Source organism: Mastigoproctus giganteus, chromosome 6 (assembly GCF_048544385.1).
Source record: "Mastigoproctus giganteus isolate SK-2022 chromosome 6, ASM4854438v1, whole genome shotgun sequence".
NCBI classification, from domain to species: domain Eukaryota; kingdom Metazoa; phylum Arthropoda; class Arachnida; order Uropygi; family Thelyphonidae; genus Mastigoproctus; species Mastigoproctus giganteus.
The window spans coordinates 202,730,994-202,753,355 of NC_143580.1; the positions used below are offsets into that span (position 1 = coordinate 202,730,994).

At 36.2% G+C, this 22,362-nt stretch overlaps 1 protein-coding gene across 1 annotated transcript in view; it reads right to left on the reverse strand.

The window, feature by feature from the left end:
* The window catches only part of LOC150084884 (glycogen phosphorylase-like), a 227,805-nt gene that overhangs the window by 105,487 nt on the left and 99,956 nt on the right, over positions 1 to 22,362 (reverse strand). The window contains exons 8-10 of the mRNA XM_090376683.1: positions 17,540 to 17,632; positions 12,382 to 12,528; positions 7,329 to 7,492 (exon numbers count right to left, since the gene is read on the reverse strand). Coding sequence (XP_090232809.1) covers positions 7,329 to 7,492; positions 12,382 to 12,528; positions 17,540 to 17,632 — 404 coding nt within the window. The remainder of the gene's footprint in view (positions 1 to 7,328; positions 7,493 to 12,381; positions 12,529 to 17,539; positions 17,633 to 22,362) is intronic.

Here is a 22,362-nt window from a genome sequence, read left to right on the forward strand (position 1 = left end):
TGCCTCTGTGTTGTCTGCTGCACAGGAGTGAGTTCTCGCATTGAGTTGAGCAGCTGAGAGCTTGATGGGCCCCCTCATATTAATTTCTTCGAAGACATCTACCCTACACCTCAAACTCTCACAAACACCCATCAGAATGCTGAGATGGCACCTAATTTCTTGGCATTCTAGGCACCTACCACTCATAAAGACATCCTCCTTGGCTAGATGATGTCCTGTTCCCGAAATATTCCCAAATGTTTCGCATTTAGCACATTTTTTGAGACTGTGAATAGTTGGAGAATCGACCCCTTCATTTCTCCCCTAAGCTACAGCACTCCTGCTACTCTGATTTTTGCTTCGCAGCTCTTGTCTGGTCATGATTTCCATTTAAATACAGTTTAATTAACAATGAAATTTAATAAGATTAATAAAATATTATTAATTGATAATACTATACTAAGCTAACAGATTCCTAATACAGTGCTACGTATTACACTATCTAGTTTTATATTATACCTTACCCTATCAAGAGATATACAGGGTGATTCACTACCAGTGCGACAAACCTGCAGGAGGTGTAGGGGGCACAAAGATGAATCGGAATCACATAGCATTGCAGGGTCCGAAATGCCTTCATCATGCGGTAGAGGACGTTGAACGGGAGGTCGCGTGAACAGCGATCCCGCTGGAAGTCAGCATTTGCAAACCGGTTCCCGAGGCAGTAGGATGGACGAGTATTCAAACATTGAACTGGCCGACATGCACCTCGCGTATGGAGCTGCAGACTGTAATGGGCGCGCCGCTCTGCGCTTGTACCAGGAACGTTTCCCGCACAGGCGTGCTCCTCATCATATGATTTTTGCACGTGTGCACAGAAGGTTACGTGAGACCACGAGAGGTACCATGAATCGAAAGTGAACGATGAGGACGCCAGACAATGAAGAGAATGTCCTACGTCTTGCAGAAGGCAATCTGAGTACGAGTACTCGAGCGATAGGCCAACGATTGGGTATTTCCCAATACACTGTATGGAGGATACTGTCAACAAACCAAATGAGTTCATACCATCTGCAACGCATCCAATCATTGGAGCCTGCGGATTATCCACTCCGGAGGACTTTTGCTACTTGGGTTCTTCAACAGAAACGGTTCGCAAATGCTGACTTCCAGCGGGATCGCTGTTCACGCGACCTCCCGTTCAACGTCCTCTACCACATGATGAAGGCATTTCGGACCCTGCAATGCTATGTGATTCCGATTTGTCTTTGTGCCCCCTACACCTCCTGCAAGTTTGTCACACTGGTAGTGAATCACCCTGTATGTTACGCTATTTCGTATCGATCTATACAATGGTGGCAAGTTCAACAATAATAGTGCCAACACCGGTACAAGCAGCAAGTCGTAAATTACAAATATCACTAGTTAAATTTAAAAAAAAAAAAAAAAGCTAATGAATGCTACTAAGCCTATTTAAAATCTTTGTAGAACACAATGTAGTATGTTAATTAACGAAGAATATGGTAAAAATAACAAAACTACTTATTGTTTTCAGCAGCCAAAGTTTTAGTTAGTTCTAGTAGCTTTGAAAGAAATTATTTTATAATGCGTGTAATTTTCCAGGAGCCAATACATTTTGCACATAGCTTGTCACAATTGTAACAAGCTATGTACACAACACAATCTTGCCATTCAACCATATCAGTTCACTAGAGTTGGCTGTCTACATTGTTTACTCTTTTTGAATCTTTTCTTTTCACATTCTCGTGAGAGTAATGGAAGGTATATTAACAACTTAGGAAAACTGTTTTCTTTCATTTTCCAGGCTTATTTTATTAAAAATATAACATGGAATGATTTTAACGAAAAATTCTATTGCAGTCATGATCTTGAAATTCCATATTTTAAATGAGAACAGTATCCTTGACATTTTTTATAAAAACAAATAACAAATCTTTATATGCTGCTATGTCATAATTGTTTTAAGAGTGTACTAGCTGTACCTGTTGTAAAAATTTCACAATTGGTAGCAGAGTTTTTCTCAAGCTGTCCTAAAGAAATGTAGTCAGTGTTTTGTCGTGAGCAGGTAAGGCAGTACGCATTGAATCCTTTCTCATTTCTTGTATCTGAGGAAACTTATAAATTTTCTTTGGTTTCACCTCTTTCTGATTATTCAAAATGTGCGTGTTGCGTAATAATTACGTGCGTAATTTCACATGTACAAAATGTAGTACAGTCTCTATAATACTTCTTTGAAAACGACATTTTTTATATTCTTGTGCCCTTCTGGTAACCTTATCTTAACATATCTTAACCGTAGATATTGCTAATACAATTGGCTCTGACTAAATACAGGGTTAGTAAGTGAAATTCCGACTCTATCAAACATTTGCCCTTGACTTTTATTTATAGTCATCGCAAAAGCCAGCCAAAAACTGCCATCTCTTAAATGAGAATGGAAAAGTCAAATTGGATGGAGTCAAATATACACAGAGTAAGAGTACCCATTTTCCTTAACCTTCTCCTGTTATCATTTCTAGGTCCAAACAATTCTGATGCATAACTTTGATTATAAGTCTCGTACCATTAATTAATCCTTCTGAAATTGCTATATTTCGCAGTAAAATAACAACTGCTCCTACCATCAACTCTAAAATGTGGAGAGGTAAACCACTTAAACTGAGGCTGTCCAGGAATTCAGTTGGATATTGCAAAAGTTCTTCAGGATCTTCAGATATAATTGTGTCAACACACTTATATTTTAATAATTCACAGAGCATCATTTGTAAAATTTCTAAATTGATTTTTTCACACTTGTCATTTTTTGAAGCAAGAATAGCATGCAATGAAATGGCATTTTGTAAGTGTGGGGCCAAAAACAAAAGGAATCAAACTGTCATGAACTATTAGATTAGAATCTAATTCAATTTTGTCCAAAATTTCAGGCACTGTGGGATACGTTCCATTTCCGATTACAAGCAGGAAATTAGCAAATTCTATTTCATCTTGATTAGCCCTCATGTTTTGCTATATGAATTTTTCAAAGAATTCCACAAATTAAATATTTTAAACAATTTCTAACTATTGAGTGCAGTGAACCATGAGGAATTGGAAGCACTTGATGGAAATCTCCTCCAAAATAACAACTTTGCCACAGAAATGCACATCATTGTTATTCATGATATCTTGGAATAAGCAGTTAACAACTATGAGAGTATCACAGGAAGCCAATGTCATCTCATCCCGTAGTATTAGTCGAGCAGACTTAATGAGTTCAGCTGCTGGACTATTTATTTTGAGAGAAGAACGAGATGATTTGGTTAAATTCATAGGTAATTTGAACCTGCTGTAAACTGTACATCCCCCAGGGAGCAACATTGCAGCTATGCCAGTCCAAGCAACTGGAATAACAGGAATATTATTTCCATATTATACACTGATAAACATAGTTCGTGCCTGTGCCACCAGGACTTTCTATAAAATAAGCTTTATTATCTGAAGTATCTTTGCATTGTACTGCTGTTGTTATCTCCCTGATAATATTTAACTGATCTTCATTAGCATTAGCCAAAAAAAAAAAATCCTTCCCATTTCACTGATCTATTCATTCCAAATGTTTGTCTAGTTCTGCCTTGAATTTATTTAAGCTATCAACTTACACAATAACAGATGGAAGTTTGTTCCAGCAATCAACTACCAGCTGGCTAAACACAAACTTCTGCAAATATATTCTACAACTGTCTTTCCTCAGTTTGAATCTATACCCTCTCAGATTTGTAATCTGAGCAAGACGAAGAATCCCATCAGCATTGAGCTTGCTCAATCCATTCAAGCCCTTATACACCTCAATCAGATCACCTCGCAGGTACCTAGTCTCCAGAAGCTGCAATTTGCAGAACTTAAGCCTTTCTTCATAAGAGCACCTGGGGAAGGTAAAGAAAGCCGACGCAAAAGTTCGATAAATTTTCCGGTAAAAATACTTTGCCGTAACGGCATTTGTTGTTGCTTGCTCAGTAAACATACAGTGGGTGTTATTGGTCAGGAGTAGAAATTGAATCCCATAGGAGATTGAAACCCTCCCGAAGTGGAGGGGGCTTACCTGACCTTTTTTCTTTAGAATCACTGGGGGACTAGTGGATAACTTGTTTATTAAGAAAAAAAAGGCAAAGAACTTAAGCCTTTCTTCACAAGAGCACCTGGGGAAGGTAAAGAAAGCCAACGCAAAAGTTCGATAAATTTTCTGGTAAAAATACTTTGCCGTAACGGCATTTGTTGTTACTTGCTCAGTAAACATACAGTGGGTGTTATTGGTCAGGAGTAGAAATTGAATCCCATAGGAGATTGAAACCCTCCCGAAGTGGAGGGGGCTTACCTGACCTTTTTTCTTTAGAATCACTTGGGGACTAGTGGATAACTTGTTTATTAAGAAAAAAAAGGCAAAGGTAAAGTAAGCCTACACGATAAGCATGGCAAACTTCGAAAAAGATTACCGGTAAAAGTATGTTACGAACATTTTTTACAACACCAGAAATTCCAATATGACTCTGTTCGTGATTCAATTAGTTAATTCAATTAGTGATTCTAAAGAAAAAAGGTCAGGTTACACCCCTTCACTTCGGGAGGATTTCAAGCCTCCATGGGATTCAACTGCTACTCCAGACCGATAACACCCACTGTCTACCAAGCGAGCAACAATACAAATGCTGTTACGGTAAAGTACTTTTACGGGTAAATTTCATCGAACTTTTGCATGCTTCTCGTGTGGGCTTTCTTTACCTTAGCTGAGCACCCCTTTGTTCCCTTCACTAGTCTTGTTAGCCTTCTCTGTAGTTCTAGAAAAACTCTACATCATTCCTAAAATGAGGCTTCCAGACCTGTACGCAGTACTCAAGGTGTGGCCTGACCATTGCCTTATACAAGGGGATAATCATCTCCTTATCCCTGCTCACAAAATTCCTGTATATCTTTGACAAGACCCCATGACCTACTCTGGCAGCCTGTCTGCACTACTCAGAAAACTTCATATCTGACTGCACAATTACTCCCAGGTCTCTTTCATTCTCCACTACCCTAATTGTAACACCACATAGTTGGTACATTTCCTGGGGTTACCGCTAGCCATATGCAGTACTTTGCATTTGTCAATGTTAAACTTCAGTTGCTACTTCTCAGCCCATCTACCAAACTTTTCCAGATCCTGTTGCACAGCATACTGTCATTACTATTATTAATAACCCTGCCCATCTTTGTATCATCTGCAAACTTTGACATTAAGCTTGATATACCTTCATCAGTATCATTGATAAATATACAAACAACAATTGGCCCAACACCGAACCTTGGGCAGCACTAATAACATTAGTCCACGTAGAGCAGTATCCATTACCACTATCTGTCTTCTCCCACTCAACCATCCTTTCATCCATTGTAACAACTTGTCATTAATGCCATACTGCTCCAATTTGTACAGTAATCTTCCACGTGCAACAGTATCAAAAGCTTTCCTAAAATCCAAGTATATGACGTTTTTTGCATCCAGTTCCTTTGTGATCACATCACAGTATCCAAATTGGTGAGACAAGACTTCCCCCTTGACAAACCCATGCTGTGCCTGAAATATTACTGCTGTCCTGTCTAGATGATCCTGCAATGTTTCTTTAACCAGTGACTCCATTATTTTCTCTGGAACAGAAGTCAAACTAACAGGTTTGTAATTACTTGTGTCACCCTTTGATCCACCTTTGTGAATTGGAGATACATTTGCACATCTGCAGTCCGTGGGGACTTCCCCCAAGTCCAAGGATGCTCTCATAATTATGGCTAAGGGTTTGCTTACTTCCTTTGCCACCTCCTTTAATATAGCTGGATAGATCCCACTACCCCAAGTGCCTTTCTTATGTTTAAGTTCAACAATTTCTCCTCCACTTTGCTCTCAGTTAGTACAAAATAATTTAACTCGCTGTTAGGGTTTGATAAACATCTGGCCCTCTCCTCCTTGAATAACTCCTCATGTGTGAATGTAGATGGAAAATATGCATTTAATTCGGCAGTTATCTGAGAATGATCATCTACAATCAACCCATTAAGATCAAGTGAACCAATCTGATTCATCCCCTTCCTTTTAGAGTTTATATACATAAAGAAGTTTTTTTGCTGTTTTTTCTTTGCATCGTTAGCAGTCTATATCATGGTTTCATAGAGTTACAAATAGTTAGCTGAGCTGAAGTAAAGTTTTAATCAAGCAAAGAGTAATGAAGATTTTCTAAAGATATCTGTACATTGAATGACTAAATCAACATTCACCATAAGTTTTTATTTTATAATTTATTTTCCTTTTGAAATTAACTCATTTACCTTGATTACAGCACTTATTTTTAATATTTATTGTTTAAAAAAGCACTTTTAAAACTTTAAAAATAAAGAAACATAATAGTTTTGTACTACTGTATAACCTTTAGGGAAATGCCCTTAACATTCTTGGTGGTGCCATCTACTGGTGGCACCACCAAGAATGGAAGATATTAACATGTCTTTCATATTAATATATAGATTGGAATTTTTTTATATTTTCTTATTTTTCTGCATACCTAGGAAGAAATATCTTCAATTTGAGACCACTTTCAGCCTGCTGATCGGTTAGGCCTATCGTCCACAATGGCCATCTCAAGAAAACAGCTTCCATATTAATATACTGTACAGATATTTAAGAACTGCACATTAAAATTAACTACTGTAGGTGTGAATATGATATTAGATGTTCTGAAAGACTATTGCTCTTTACAACAGGAAAAAATTCAATGAGAAATATTTGTCTATTTCCAGACTATTTTCTTTCAAAGCTGAGGCGCAAAAATCATTGAAAAACCGACTTTCTTTTGAAACTGTAATTAAAAAAAAAAAAAGCTACTAATAATATGAAAAATGAAATTTTGTATTTTAGAATCCATATAGTTTTTCACAATCAATGGGAATATGGCTGCAATATAAGAGTTTAAAATTGGGGATTTCTCCAGTCTCCATATTATTAATAGCAGTACAAAAATCTCTGCACATCTCTCCATCAGGATAATAAACTAAAGTTGCTGTAACATTTATAAACTACCTCATTACATGTAAAATAGTACACATACATAGAATGCAAAATTACAGTTAACATGGCTTACATAATTTACAGTAAGTAACTAATAAAGTACATGCAAAATACATACTGTATTATTCACTCATAATTTTTTCTCTAAAAATTTTTGTGCTTTACACTTTTAATGAAAAATTAAAAGTGTAAAACTGGCACTGCACATCATTTTGAATTTTAATTTTAAACTTCTAAAGAAGCAAAAAATCTTGCTTACATGTCATTTTTAATTATTTCTGAATGAATTGCAGCAACACCATTTACAGCATGAGAGCCTACAATAGCCAGATGAGCCATATTAATTCTTTTCTCATGTCCTTCCTCCACCATAGACATTCTTCTCATTCGATCATGATCACCAGGCCACTTGTTGGCCACATTCTACAAAAAATAATAAAAATAATAACTAAGAGCAAATAAAACTTCATATACGTACAACTTTGTGCGTGCGTGCGTGCGTGCGTGCGTGTGTGTGTGTTCATAAAACAGCTGCAGTCCTGTGTGTGTGTGTGTCATAAAACATCACTGTGGTTTGCTGTAAAGTTAGATACTGGCACAACTGTTGTTCTAAAAAACAAATGAGGGCTGTTCGGTAATGAATGATCATATATATGTTTTTTTCATAACATACTTTTATTAATCATCCATATTTTGATAGTCCTTTTCAAAATAGTCCTCAGTTGATAAAAATGCATTTACTCTAATGTTTCTGCCATTTATGCCATTCTTCAAAAACATGGTGAAAGCCATTTTTTGACATACATTTCAGAATTGCCACTGATGCCTTTACAACTTCTTCTGATGACTGGAAACATTTTCCTTGCAGCTTTTATTTTAACTTTGGAAATAAAAAAATTTTAAAAAATCACAGGTTGCAAGGTCAGGGCTGTAGGGTGGATGAAGAACACATTTGACATTAATCCTGGCTAAGTACTCGATGACAGTATGAGAATGTGAGGTTTCACATTGTCGTGATGCAGCACTTGCCCACCTGCATGCAGTTGTAGTTGTTTGCAATGAATGTGATCTCACAAAGTGTGTAGTATGGTTCTTTAATAAGGAGTGTAACAGTCATATGACCTGACACAACATGCTGGTAACCCATTCCTTGAATGTCAAAAAAAGAGATGACTATGACTTTTCCTGCAGAAGCCACAACTTTTGCTTTTTTCAGTGTTGGCAATGATGTAGACTTCCAACAGAGCTTTGTTGCTTACTCTCTGGTTCCAAATAATGAAGCCATGTTTTACCCGGTGTTATCACATTGTGCAGAATCTCACCATCTTCAGTAACCATCCACTGCGGCTCCTGACAAACTTTCATGTGAACTTGCTGTTGCTGTGGTGTGAGTAGTCTTGGAATCTAGCATGCACAAACACCTGTCATATGCGGCCATGGAGAATACCATGCATGCTGTCTACTGATATTCTCAACATCTCCAACAGATATCTTACTGTTATACAACGATATTCTCTCATGATTACAGAAGTAGTGTTTATGGTTTCTGTGATGACAGCAGTGGTTGGAGCTCCAGAACTGTTAATTTTTTGATTGAATTACATCCATCTTTACACATTCTAAATCACCTGTGAGCTGTGACATATGAAGGCATAAATTCACTATAAGCCTCTTTTAACATTTCATACATTTCAGCTGATGTTTTCTTGAGATGGAAACAAATTTGAAAGAAGCACACTGTTCCTCACGTGTCACATCTATCATTACATAGGTGAAACTGAACAGGCATAAGCTTGACCAACTGCCAAGGTCACACTGTGCACACAAATCAACTGTGTGGTTGCTTTTGATAAGCTTGGTTGGTCTTAAATTCTGCAGCTCAGCTAGAAATAGCAAGCAGTAGGGTTGTTCATGAAAAGTCATGATCTTTCTTTATTGAACAGCCCTTGTGAGAAAGTGTCTCATGGTAGAAACCTTAAAGAAGTTGTGCACTTTGATTCATTTGCACAGAAAATACAGCTGTATAAATTGGGGCAGTGTGGCATTAGGGAAAAGTTACTGCTCCCAGTAAAGGGTTGGGTTGAGTGGGAAAAAGTGGTTATCAAAAGGCACTGCACTTCTTGGACTAATGTTATTAGTGGAGTTCCCCAGAGTTCAGTGGGGCCATTATTCTTTTCAATATTTATTAATTATATCGATGAAGGAAATTTAGGTTAATGTTTAAGTTTGCAGTGATACAAGGGTTGGTAGGGTTGTTAACAACAGTAATCAGGGTATGCAGGTGCCTCCGTAGCTAGCCAGGTGGGCAGGAGCAGCAGTCTAATCAAGTAGCACACGCTTCTTGATTAGACCGGGGTTTGAGCCCGTGACCACCAAATACGGAGGATGCGGAAAGGTCAGGGAATGACCACTGTATGTCCCTGGAGCAATATGGCCTTAGTTGCTAATGCTCCTAAAAACCAAATAACAACAACATCAGCGTATGCTACTGCAACAAGATCTCAAAAAATTAGGCTAATGAGCTGAGAAGTGGCAATTGAAATTTAACACTGATAAATGCTAGGTACTGTATATGGGTAGCAGTAATCACAGAGTGACATAACAATAGTGTGGTACAACATTCAGGGTAGTCGAAAATGAAAAGGAGCTGGGGTAATTGTGCAGTCTAATATGAAGTTCTCTGAGCAGCGCAGACATGCTGCCAGGACAGCTCATGGGATTTTGTCAATGATATACAGAAACTTTGCTAGCAGAAATAAGGAGGTGATTATCCCCTTGTACAAAGGCCATTGTTAGGCTTTGCCTTGAGTACTGTATACAGGTCTGGAAACCTCACTTCAGGAAAGATGTAGATCTGCTGGAATGGGCACAGAGAAGGGCAACCAGATTGGTGAAGGGAACAAAAGGGTCCATAGAGAGGGCTAGGTAACCAAAATTTTCCTCACCATTACCTTGCACCCACTTATTGAGTATGTCAGACATTAATACAGTGCCACCTGAATTTCCAGAGAGGATAATGAAATTAGCATTAGCATTAGTAGAGGCATTTGATGCAAGAAAGCAAACTTATGCAGCATCAGCCAAAAAAAAAAAAAAAAATCCCACTTCCACTTCACCCCTCTGTTCATTCAAAATACCTGTCCAGATGAGCCTTAAACTTATTTAGGCTATCAACTTCCACGACACGGGATGGAAGCCTGTTCCACCAACCAACCACTCGCTGGCTAAAGACAAATTTCCACACGCCTATCCTACATCTGTCTTTCCTCAATTTGAATTTATGCCCTCTCAGGTGATTATTCTGAGATACCATATAATATTATACCTATATAATATAATATAGAAATACCTATATAATATAGGTATTTCTGTGAAATAATAATAAAAATACATATTCTTTTAACAATAAAACAATAGGAATTAAATAATATAATTAAATATATTCTCCACGGAGTGGAATTTTCTTAATAATTTTTCATTATTTGCTATTTTTTCGGAAATTCTTCACAAGAATTAGCAAAATTGCACTTAATTTGGACTATTGTTTTCAACATTTCTATGGTCAGTTATATTTTTTCTGACATCCACAACTTATTTACCACTGAGAAAACTCTTTCTGTTGCACCATTGTTTCCTGGCAAACATAATGAAAATGATTTGCATTATGTTTTCCATTAAGTATGGAGGCTACGTGTCCAATCCGGGACTGTCCTGCATAATCCAGGACGTTCTGATCACTTAAGTTTTGGTAAAAATAAAAAATTAGCAATACAATGGTAAACGTATATTTAAAATCTTTATCACAATATAAAAACAAAAATAATATTAAATTCTATAAATATAAATATGAAAAATAAATTCTGAAAATTAAATGAAGTAATATATTCACTTGCGTGATTTAAAATGGTTTTTGCCTTGATTTGGCATTGGCAAAGTCATTAATTAATTTAGAAATGTCCATTCTTTCAGCTTCTTACACTTTTATGCTAAGCAGTGCTATGCTGATAGATGTTGCTGTCCCATGGTGTTTCTCAAATAATTCTTAATTAATCTTAATTTAGAGAACGAGCATTCTGCGGGCTGATACAGTATTGTCAAAAATAATATCAATAAGAGCACACGTCCGAAAAAGTAACACTCATATAGTAGTATTTTACTATGACTAGTTCTGCAAATTCACGAATAGTTTTAATTTTCACTTTTCACTTTTTAGTTTTCACTTTTTCAAATTTCACTTTTTGGTGACTTTACACAAAGTAGTAATTGCATTGAAAATGATTCTGAAAACTTGAAAATTTCTTTTGCACCTTCTCTGTATTTTTTATAATGGAATTGTCATTAATTTGGATTAATTGAGTTGGAGTAAGAAATGCAAACAAGGCAGAAACTGTATTTAGTCCTTGAAACTTTTTGTGCAGTTCTGTTGTCACTAAGTCAATTACACAATAAAAAAATTTTAACTTTAAAGAATAATTCTGAATTTCAAATCGGCAGTCCTCTGCCAGTTCTCAAAATATTTCTTAACAAATCTCCTACATTTATTTGAAAATTGTCAAGGTATGCCCCATTTCTGTGCAATAAATGATGCTTCCTCGACGGTATTTTCAAATTCATTTCTTAATTTTTTCACTTGACTATATGATGTTTCTATGCCCAATGCAGCTTGACCAATATCCTTATTCATTCTTTGCAAAATTGTTGATGTTGAATTAATACTTGACAAGACTTTTTCTGTCAGTACGGTAGTTAACATAAAATCAAAATTTTCAATATTATTTTTAATCCGGACGGCTTCCGACTTTTCACCTGGGACTTTTTCTTTCTTTCTTTCTTTTTTTTTTTTTGGAGTAAAAACGTACATTCTTACTCAATTAAATTTTTTCCTGTTTCGGGCAGTGGGCCCAATGCACCGCACTGGCATGGTTATGCCACTGCATTTTAGCAACTACAGTGATCACATGTATTTCTTTCAAGTTTAATATATGAGCAACGTTAAGTGTGCACACCTTCTCCAATACAGTTCATTACAGTGAGGCTTTACTATGTTTAGCATGTAAACTGCCTGTAACAATATTAATTCTTAAAAACGTCTAATCATTAGAAATCATTTGATTTATATTTATAGTAACATAAGATATTAGTCTTTTATTAAACCAATTTATTGTACGTATACGTTTTTCAAGCAATATATTGTAGTATTATTTTTTATTTTTTTAATTAAAATTTTATTATTTTTTTATTACACCTATAAAATTTTTATAGGTTTTTTTTTTATTAAAGCAATTGAGTAAATTCACTAAAGAAATAAATACCTCCATATGCTCTGCATTGATTGCAAATATGATTTGCAGATGTCTGGGAAGAATGTTACCCAACATACTAGCAGGCCACCGTTCAAGAGCTTCAGGTAAAACTGTATGATTTGTATAAGCACATGTCTTTACAGTTATTTCAAAAGCCTAAAAAGAAAATGCACTTTAGTATTTCATAGAGTAGCAAACAAAGGAAACTGTAGAATAATAACGGCACTACTAAGATCACAATATATATATTATTGTAAATATTATGATTATATATAAATACTATGATTGACAGAACAAACTGCATATATCCACAAGTTGCCTCAAAATGCATGGCTTTTAAACAAATAATATCATTAAAAGACTAATTTACTATTTGTTTAAAATAAGAGATATTGCTAGGCCAGCCTATATAGAGACCTACTTGTCTTTCATCAGATAACAAATACTCTCAATTAGTACATATCTGACAACTTGTGAGTAGAAAAAACCATTCTATAAGTTGTCCCAAAACTAACTATGCGGTGAATTTCTGTGATATTACTCAGCTACCACAACATAACATTACAAAAATTCATCACATAGTTACTAATCTCTGTTGGGGCATATGTTGTTGGCAATGTTGAATCCAGAACATTTTCACTGGGGGGAAGAGAATGTAAACTTCTGGGGACATGCAGTATATTTTTTATTATTATTTAATATTTGCAACATATGTATACATTACAAACAAATCTGTAAATATAAATTTATGCATAATATGCATATATACAGTGGATTCTGGTTATTTGGGCCACTGGTTAATCAGGGCAGCCATTTATTTGGGGTAAATCTTAAAAACAAAACCCAATCAAGAAAATAGCCAGGATTTACTCTGCTGCTTAATTGGGAAAATATGCCGTTTAATCAGGGCAGAAGACCACAGCACTGGAGATTACCCTACGATTGTCTGCAACTGTACCATGTAGTTCAGTTGGATTTCTAGAGGTCACAACCATAAAACAATAAAAACAATTAGCAGTCACCTGTTTATTGGGCATTTCTGTTAGTGCAATCTATCATAAACAGAGAGTAAACTTGATCTTATTGAATTTGCGATAATACCAACAGCTGGAATTCTGTGGGTTATTATGGTGAAATGTGTTTACACTCCCATGAAATCTTCAATCATATAAACAAAATTTATTTTCAGAATCTTCTCTTCATTCCTATTTTTAAAGCTTTATAACTTGTTAGTCCGTTCTCACTTGCGCGTATTGTGTTACTTGCAATTTGTGTGTGTCGTGTTCTTTGTTATTGACTGCTTATCTTTTTACTGTTTTAAATTTTAATCCCCACCCACAAATGTCAACTAGTTAGTATGTACATATTAATTATTCCGATTATCACGTATATTCTTCCGATTTTCACGTATCGTTTAATTTTTTAATTGGTAAGGTAATAAAGGGTAAATTTGTGCTTAATATAGCTTTACTTTTATAGCCTGTGGATAACATTCCTCCTATTTTTGCTAATTAGAATCACTGTTTAATAGAATTAAAATTCAATTCACAAACGTGATCATAATGACCGGTGCTTACTACACATCATATAGTGAACGGTACTTTACTATGATGAGTCCATCGTAACGTGATTTGATTGTACAGTGAACCAATTGCAAAGCAGGGGGTCCATTGTATTTTTAACAATTTACGTGAAACTTCGGATAATTGGGGCAGCCGCTTAATCAGGCCAAAATGCATTAGTCCCAATGTGTCCCAAATAACTGGAATTGACTGTCTCCGCAGTTCCTTTGACTTGTTTTATCACCTCTAAAACTGCATATTGGGGACCTGCCAACTAAGCACTGACTCAACCACTGGCCTAAATGTGAACTGTGTAGTGCACAGTTCCACCTATGGTTAAACTTCAAAGTTGAAAACGATCTCGTGTTTTTATTCATTTATTACTGGAATGATTATTGGAAATAGAGGATGTGTATACTATATGTGGTAGCTGTTAATGAAAATATTCATTGGGTGGCACTGTTCTTCACAAAATTTCATATAACTCTGTTGACTGTATATTTAGATTTAAAAAGCTGGGGGTGCTGCAGTCCCAATGAGCCACCCCTGATGCATATATAATAAAAAGTATATAAAATGTATTGTTTATAGGCTGTGACCAAACTGTCTTGTCTGTGGTATACAAAGGAAGAATTAGCCACAAATAGACCCTTGCTGTGTAGAGCAAAACAGAGCCAAATATATGTTCAATTATAATACATGTTAACAATATATGTTCAATTGTTATATACACAGTAAGTGCCAGTTATAGTGATCACTGGTTAATAGAATCAGCCACTCAAAAATAAATAAATAAATAAAAAAAAATAGGATCAAATTTCAAAGAACCGATCCATATCAATAAAATGCACTATACTTTCATTGTTTACTAGAATCACATTTTCGGTTATAAGAATCAATTTTGAATGCCTCTGTGATATTTTTCTAAACCATATTTCTGGAGGTCACAACCATAAAACAATAAAAACAATTTGCAGTTTTCGGTTTATTGGGCTTTTCTGTTAGTGCAATGAATGGGTAGTAACTCGATCTTATTCATTTGCGATAATATCGATAGCTGGAATTGTGTTTTCATGTTATTATGGTGAAATGTGTTTCCCCTTCATTGAAATCTGCTCTTCATTTCTTTATCTAAACTTCGTCTCACTTGCATGTGTCGTGTTAGTTCCAATTTGTGTGTGTGCCATGTGCTTTATTATTGATTGACGCTTATCTTTTTTACTGTGTTTTAAATTTTACTAACAAAAAAAAAATGTCAGTGAACAGAAAGAAAGTCAATTTGAGTGTAAAAGATAAGTAACAAATTATAGAAATGTACGATAAATTAAACTTAGGCAATATGTCTCAAAAGGGAAGCGGCAATAAAATTAGGAGTGCCTCAGTCATCTTTATCAAAATTGTTAAAATCACATCACACATTAAACACTAATGTGATTAGTGAAACCAGAAAAAGGAAGCATGAAGGGAAATGCCAAGTAGATGAAGCTCTGTTCGTTTGGTTCAAACAGGCCAGCTCATTTAATGCGGCAATCAATCGTAGAAATTTTCTTCAAAAAGCTAATGATTTTGCTGAAAAACTACACGAAGAGTTTAAAGCAACGGACAGATGGCTGACAAGATGGAAGGAGAGGCATGATATTGTTTACAAAAAACTTCATGGAGAAAAACAGAATTCCGACAGTTCTGCAGCTGAAACCTGGTTGAAAACCACTTGGCAAATTGTGTTAAGCACTTATAATCCTCAAGACATTTTTAATACAGATGAAACAGGGTTGTACTACAGGGCTACCCCAGACCACTGCATGATTTTTCAAAATTCCTCTGCATCTGCAGGAAAGAAGATCAAGAACAGGATTACAGTTCTTTTAACATGCAACATGACGGGAACAATCAAGATGAGGCTGTTGGTTATCAGCAAGAGTAAATTGCCTAGATGTTTTAAAGGAATAAAACAGCTATCTGTTGAATATGCCAATAATATCAATGCTTGGATGACAGCTTCTTTATTTGAAGATAATCTTCTTAATTGGGATTCAAAATTGGATAAGAAAAACAAACAAATTGCATTGGTTTTGGACAACTGCTCAGCTCATCCAAAGTTGACTTTCAAAAACATTGAATTAGTTTTTCTACCATCAAATACCACATCACTCTTGACCAGGGAATAATAAAAACCTTTAAGACCTTTTATAGATCGAATATGAGGCAAAGAATCATTGAGTCTATAGATGAAGGTTTGGGAACATCATCCGATATCGTAAAGCAGATAACTGTTCTAGATGCACTTCATATGACAATGAATGCCTGGAATGAAGTTTCGAAACCTGTATTAGCAACTGTTTCAAAAAATGTGGATTAATTATTCATGATGGGCAATTAAGTCACAATACTGATCACGTTGAAAAGCCTAAAGACATGGGTGAACAGGAGTTTAATGATGGGTACACATAGATGGCGAGCTACAAGTTACTACAGCTTTAACAGATGAAGAAATTGCCCAGTCTGTTACTGATAATTTCGCTGAGGAGGAAAATGAAGATTAACCCGAACAAATTCCAGTTACAAAACGGCAAACTCGTGAAGCTATATTGAAAAATCTATAAATAGACTTTGCAGTGATAATTTAAAGCAATCTAAAATAAGGGACTATTTTAAATTATAATCATATTATAAAGTGTTATGTTTAATTAATATGTATATTAATTAAGCTATGTACGTAAGTATAAATTTATTTTTATTTTGCTAACTGTGGATAAATTTAAATTGTTCGGAATGTAATAATTGGAAGAATATTCCAATTTTTATGTATCTTTTAATTGTTAATAAACCTTTGGTAATAAAGTGTAAATATGTGCTTTATATCTTTATTTTTATAGCCTCCGGATAATATTTGTCGATTTTCGCTTATTAGAATCGCCGTTAATTAGAATTAAAATTCAATTTGCAAATGTGATCACTATAACCGGCGCTTACTGTATGTTCAATATGTTTTTTGTTCAGTTAGACATCTTGTATATACCACTTAGCTGCTAACTTAGACTTAATATATTATTCACTGGTCAGCATAAATTTTCTAATAAATGATAAGCTACCCTTCTGATAAATTCTTTAAATAATAAAAGCTACCCTTCTGATAAGAAACTTAAGTCTAAACCACTGTCAGAACAGTGTCTTGAGTTTTACATAAACAGCAGAATCATATTTTTGGTGATGCTATTTATATTAGAAATCTCAGCACTCGTAGATAATGTGTCATCTCTTTTTATGCATAAGCCCAAGCTTTGAAAGTTACAAGTTGGTTTCTATTACTGGAGTGACCAAACGCTGTTAGGAGAGAAACTGAACACAGAAATGTATACAATTTTCATATTATTTCAACACCTGCACTGAATTATAATCCTGCAAACATTACTACTACTAAACATTATTACAAACATTATGAATTATCACTAATATACCAAACATTATGAATTATCACTAATATACCAAACATTATGAATTATCACTAATTAGATTGTAATTATTATAATTAAAATATACTGCTCTCCAAGAAAACACCACAAACAAAAAATAGTGAACCAATACATTAGTATAAACAACAAAACCTGTTTCCAGGGAATTCCTTCAATATCGACTAATATCCTCATTAATTCTGGAATTGCTAGGGCAGGATGAGTATCATTCAGTTGGATAGCAACCTGAAAAAAGTATTAAAATAACTTTCGCATTAAGATTAGGAACTACAGATACAGATACATACAGAGTAGTTTTTAAGAATATACATGCTATTACAAATGCTTATCAAAAGTGGTATTCAAATAGCCTTTAAAAACATGATATAATTGGCTGAAAATAAACTGAAAAAGAAAAGAAAAAAAAAAGTATATCTATAGATTTTTTTTTAATTCTCAATTACAAATTTCTAATAGCAATATAAAATTATGATCTTTTTAATTTTGCAATTCCATTATTTTTTACAAAACAACTAGTTTATATAACACCACAAACAGAAACTTTTTTAGGAGTGTTGGCAGTCGAAGTGAGCGAGCACGCTTCATCAGGGCTCCTCAGTTAAGTGGATTGCATTACTGTCGATTACAGCTTTTAAATATTGATTTATTTAGATATTGTTTGATTATTTTAGCATTAGCATTAGCATTAGTAGAGGCATATGATGCAAGAAAGCAAGCTTATTCAGCATCAGCCAAAAAAAAAAAAAAAACACACACCACTCCCATTTCACCCCTCCGTTCGTTCGAAATACCTGTCCAGTTGAGCTTTAAATTTGTTTAGGCTATCAACTTCAACAACAAGTGATGGAAGTCGGTTCCACCAACCAACCACCCGCTGGCCAAAGGCAAATTTCCGCACATCTATCCGACATCCGTCCTTCCTCAATTTGAATTTATGCCCTCTGAGGTGATTATTCTGAGCAAGATGAAGAATCCCATTGGCATTGAGCATGCTCAAACCATTCAAAGCCTTATACACCTCTATCAGATCACCTCGCCGGTACCTAGTCTCCAGATTCTGTAATTTGCAAAACTTAAGCCTTTCTTCATAAGAGCAACCCTTTGTTCCATTCACTAATCTTGTTGCCCTTCTCTGTACCCGTTCCAGCAGCTCTACATCCTTCTTGAAATGAGGCCTCCAGACCTGTATACAGTACTCAAGATGTGGCCTAAACATTGCCTTATACAAGGGAATAATCACCTCCTTATCCCTGCTAGAAAAATTCCTGTATATCATTGACAAGACACCATGAGCTACTCTTGCAGCTCGTCTGCACTGCTCAGAGAACTTCATATCTGCCTGCACAATTACCCCCAGGTCCTTTTCATTCTCCACCACTGTGTAGCACCGCAGTGTAGTACCGCAGAGTTGATACGTTGCTCTGGGGTTACTGTTTCCCATATGTAGTACTTTACATTTGTCAATGTTAAACTTCATTTGCCACCTCTCAGCCCATCTGTTCAACCTTTCCAGATCCTGTTGCAGCAGCATAGCATCAGTAGTGTCCTTAACAACCCTGCCAACCTTTGTATCATCTGCAAACTTGGACATTAAACTTGATATCTCATCATCAATATCATTCATAAACACCGAAAACAACAACGGACCCAACACTGAACCCTGAGGAACTCCACTAATAACATTAGTCCACGTTGAACAGTGTCCATTGATTACCACTCTCTGTCTTCTGCCACTCAACCATCCCCTTATCCATAGCAGCAATTTGCCTCCAATGCCACACTGCTCCAATTTGTGCAGCAGTCTTCCATGTGCAACAGTATCAAAAGCCTTTCTAAGATCCAAATATATAATATCAAAGTTATTCCCTGCATCCAGTTCTTTTGTGACTACATCATAGTATCCAATCAAATAGGTCAGGCAAGACCTGCCCTTAACAAAACCATGCTGCATCTGAGCTTTAACTGAATTCTTGTCTAGATGATCCTGCAGTGCTTCTTTAACCAGTGCCTCCATTAATTTACCTGGAACAGAAATTAAACTAATTAAACTAACAGGTCTATAATTACTTGTGTCAGCCTTTGATCCTCCTTTGTGAATTGGGGTTACATTTGCACATCTCCAGTCTATGGGTACCTCCCCTAGTCCAAAGAAGCTCTCATAATTATGGCTAGGGGTTTGCTTACTTCCTTTGCTGCCTCCTTTAATATAACTGGATAGATCCCATCCACCCCAGGTGCCTTTTTTATGTTTATCCTCAACAATCTCTCCTCCACTTTCCTCTCAGTTATTACAAAATTATCCAGCTCACTGCCAATGTTTACTTTACCTACATCATTCTCCTTTCTGAATAACTCCTCATGCGTGAATGTAGATGCAAAATACTCGTTTAGATTGTTAGCCACCTGAGCAGGATCCTCAACTGTTGAACCATCAATATCCAGTGGACCAATCTGATTCATCCCTTTCCTTCTTGAGTTTAAATATGTAAAGAACTCTTTTCTATTTTTCTTTGCATCCTTTGCCAAGGATTTTTCGTAGTCTGCATTTGCCTGCCTAATCTCCTTTGTGACTTGGTTACAGACCAACTTATATCTATCATAGGCTTCCATGTCACCCATTAATTTGTATGTATCCCATGCATTTTTCTTCTCTGCCACATGTCTCATTAGTTCGTCTGACAACCATTTAGGCCTAAACCTTGAACAATATTTCTTAGTTGGTATGTAAAGCCTGGTAGCCTCCAAGATTAGTTCCTTGAATGCTTCCCATTTTGAGTTTGCTGTTGGTAACATCATCAGTTGGTCCCACTGTATAGAATTTAAATACTGTCTCAGACCATCATAGTCGCCTTTACGAAAACAAAAACCCTTCCCTTTACCTCTGATGGTAGTTACCTCCTTGAGTAAATCCCACTTCAACACACTGTGATCACTGCCCCCTAGTGGTTCATTTATCTGCAGATTCTTAATGCATGAAGAATCACTACTGATAATCAGATCAAGAGTATTGCTCCCTCTTGTTGCCTCACGAACATGCTGATGTAGAAAACAATCATCCAATAAATCCACAAAAGCCTTGCTAGTGTGCGAGTGACCAATCCACAAATTCCAGTCAATCTCTGGGAAATTAAAATCCCCCATTATAAGACTCTCTGATTTACTGGCTCACTCTATTTCCCTGTACAATATCTTATTCTACTCATCAGAGTCATTAGGCCTATAGCACACTCCTACTCTCAATTTTGATTTCCCTATGCTTATGTCACACCAAACTGACTCGACACTGCCCTGTCCATCGATGTTGACTTGACTGGCTTCACTTCCTTGGACCTTATGTGTTTCTTAATTAATAGCATAACCCCTCCTCCCCTCCTGTCCTGTCTATCCTTTCTATACACATTGTATTCCCCAAATTCCAGTTCTGCATTACTTATATCTGTGTGACACCACGTCTCTGATATCCCAACAATATCTGCCTTTGATGTTTTGAGCAATACCTCAAATTCATCAAATTTATTTACCAAACTCCTAGCATTGGTGTACACGCAGGTATGCATGCACCTGTTTCTATTCTTAGCTACCCTAACACAACCCATGTGTTTATTTGTACCGCAATGACTCCCAGCAGTCTCTGAAATATCCTGCATCTTGTTTTTCAGGCTTCTGCTCATTTCAATAGAAGCAGTGCAAGAATCACTTCCACCTCTGCCAGTGGCTACTGTTAATCTATTAGTCCTTGTATCCCCCCCCCAACTAGCAGTTTTCCGACCCACCTAACACTGCCTCGACAGCATCAGCAAAAATTCTTGCACCCTTTCTATTTAAGTGTATCCCATCCCTGTAGAAGCAATCTCTCCTGTTAACAAGTACAGTCCAGGCTGAAAAAAATTCTACCCCTTGAGCCTTGCACAATCCCTCCAGGGCCGAATTGATCGACAAGGCTCTCATCTTATACTCCCTCCTATCGTGTCTGGGCAGAATTGCAGACACTTTCAAATTCAACCCTAATTCACGGCTTTTTTTCAACAGTGACCTGTACTTGCTAAGTAATTCCGCCGGTCTCCTACTCTTAATATCATTAGTGCCAACGTGTACAACTATATCACCTTTTGTGCCCTTAAAAGATGATATCCGCTCTACAACGTCATCAACCTTTGCCCCTGGCAGACATACCCCTGTCCTATTCCACCTATCCGTTTTACAAAGCATGTTCCCCGTTTCCCTGACAATAGAGTCACCAACAACTACTAGTTCCTGTGGGACCAGCGCATTCTGCCTAGGGGGCTGCCTCTGTGTTGCCTGATGACCAAGTGCAAGCTCTGCCGTTGATGTGGGCAGCTGAGAGCTTGATGGGCCCTCAATTTATTTCCTTCGAGGGCATCCACCCTGTCCTTCAAGCTCTCATAAAGGCCCATAACAACGCTGAGTTGTCGCCTGATTTCCTTGCACTCCTTACATCGTGCACACACAAAGACATCCCCCTTGGCAGTATCATGTCCCGTACCCGACTGCTCCGCAAACATCAAGCAAACAGTGCATTTTAAAAGACTGTGATTCAGAGGGCAACTGCCCCCCTCAGTTCTCCCCTGAACCACAGCACTCCCATTAGCTTGAGCCTTTTGCTTTGCTGCTCTGGTCAGAGTCATGATTCCGATTTAATTCAATAAAATTTCAAAACAAAAATTAAATCCTTAAGTTATATCCCAAAACAGTTATGTTATATATATATTTTTATTTTTATTTTTTTTTAGGTATCTAGTGTTTTCTACGAGTTCCCTTTATACAACTTCCGTATCACGTGTACCACTATAGTTATGTATTAATTATTTGTTACGATTAAGTCGTTATATATATATATAGAGTTAAAAATACAATTTAATTGACAATAAAGTTTATCAAGATTAATAGATTTACTGATTAATTGACAATATTATATTGTTATAGGTTTATTATAT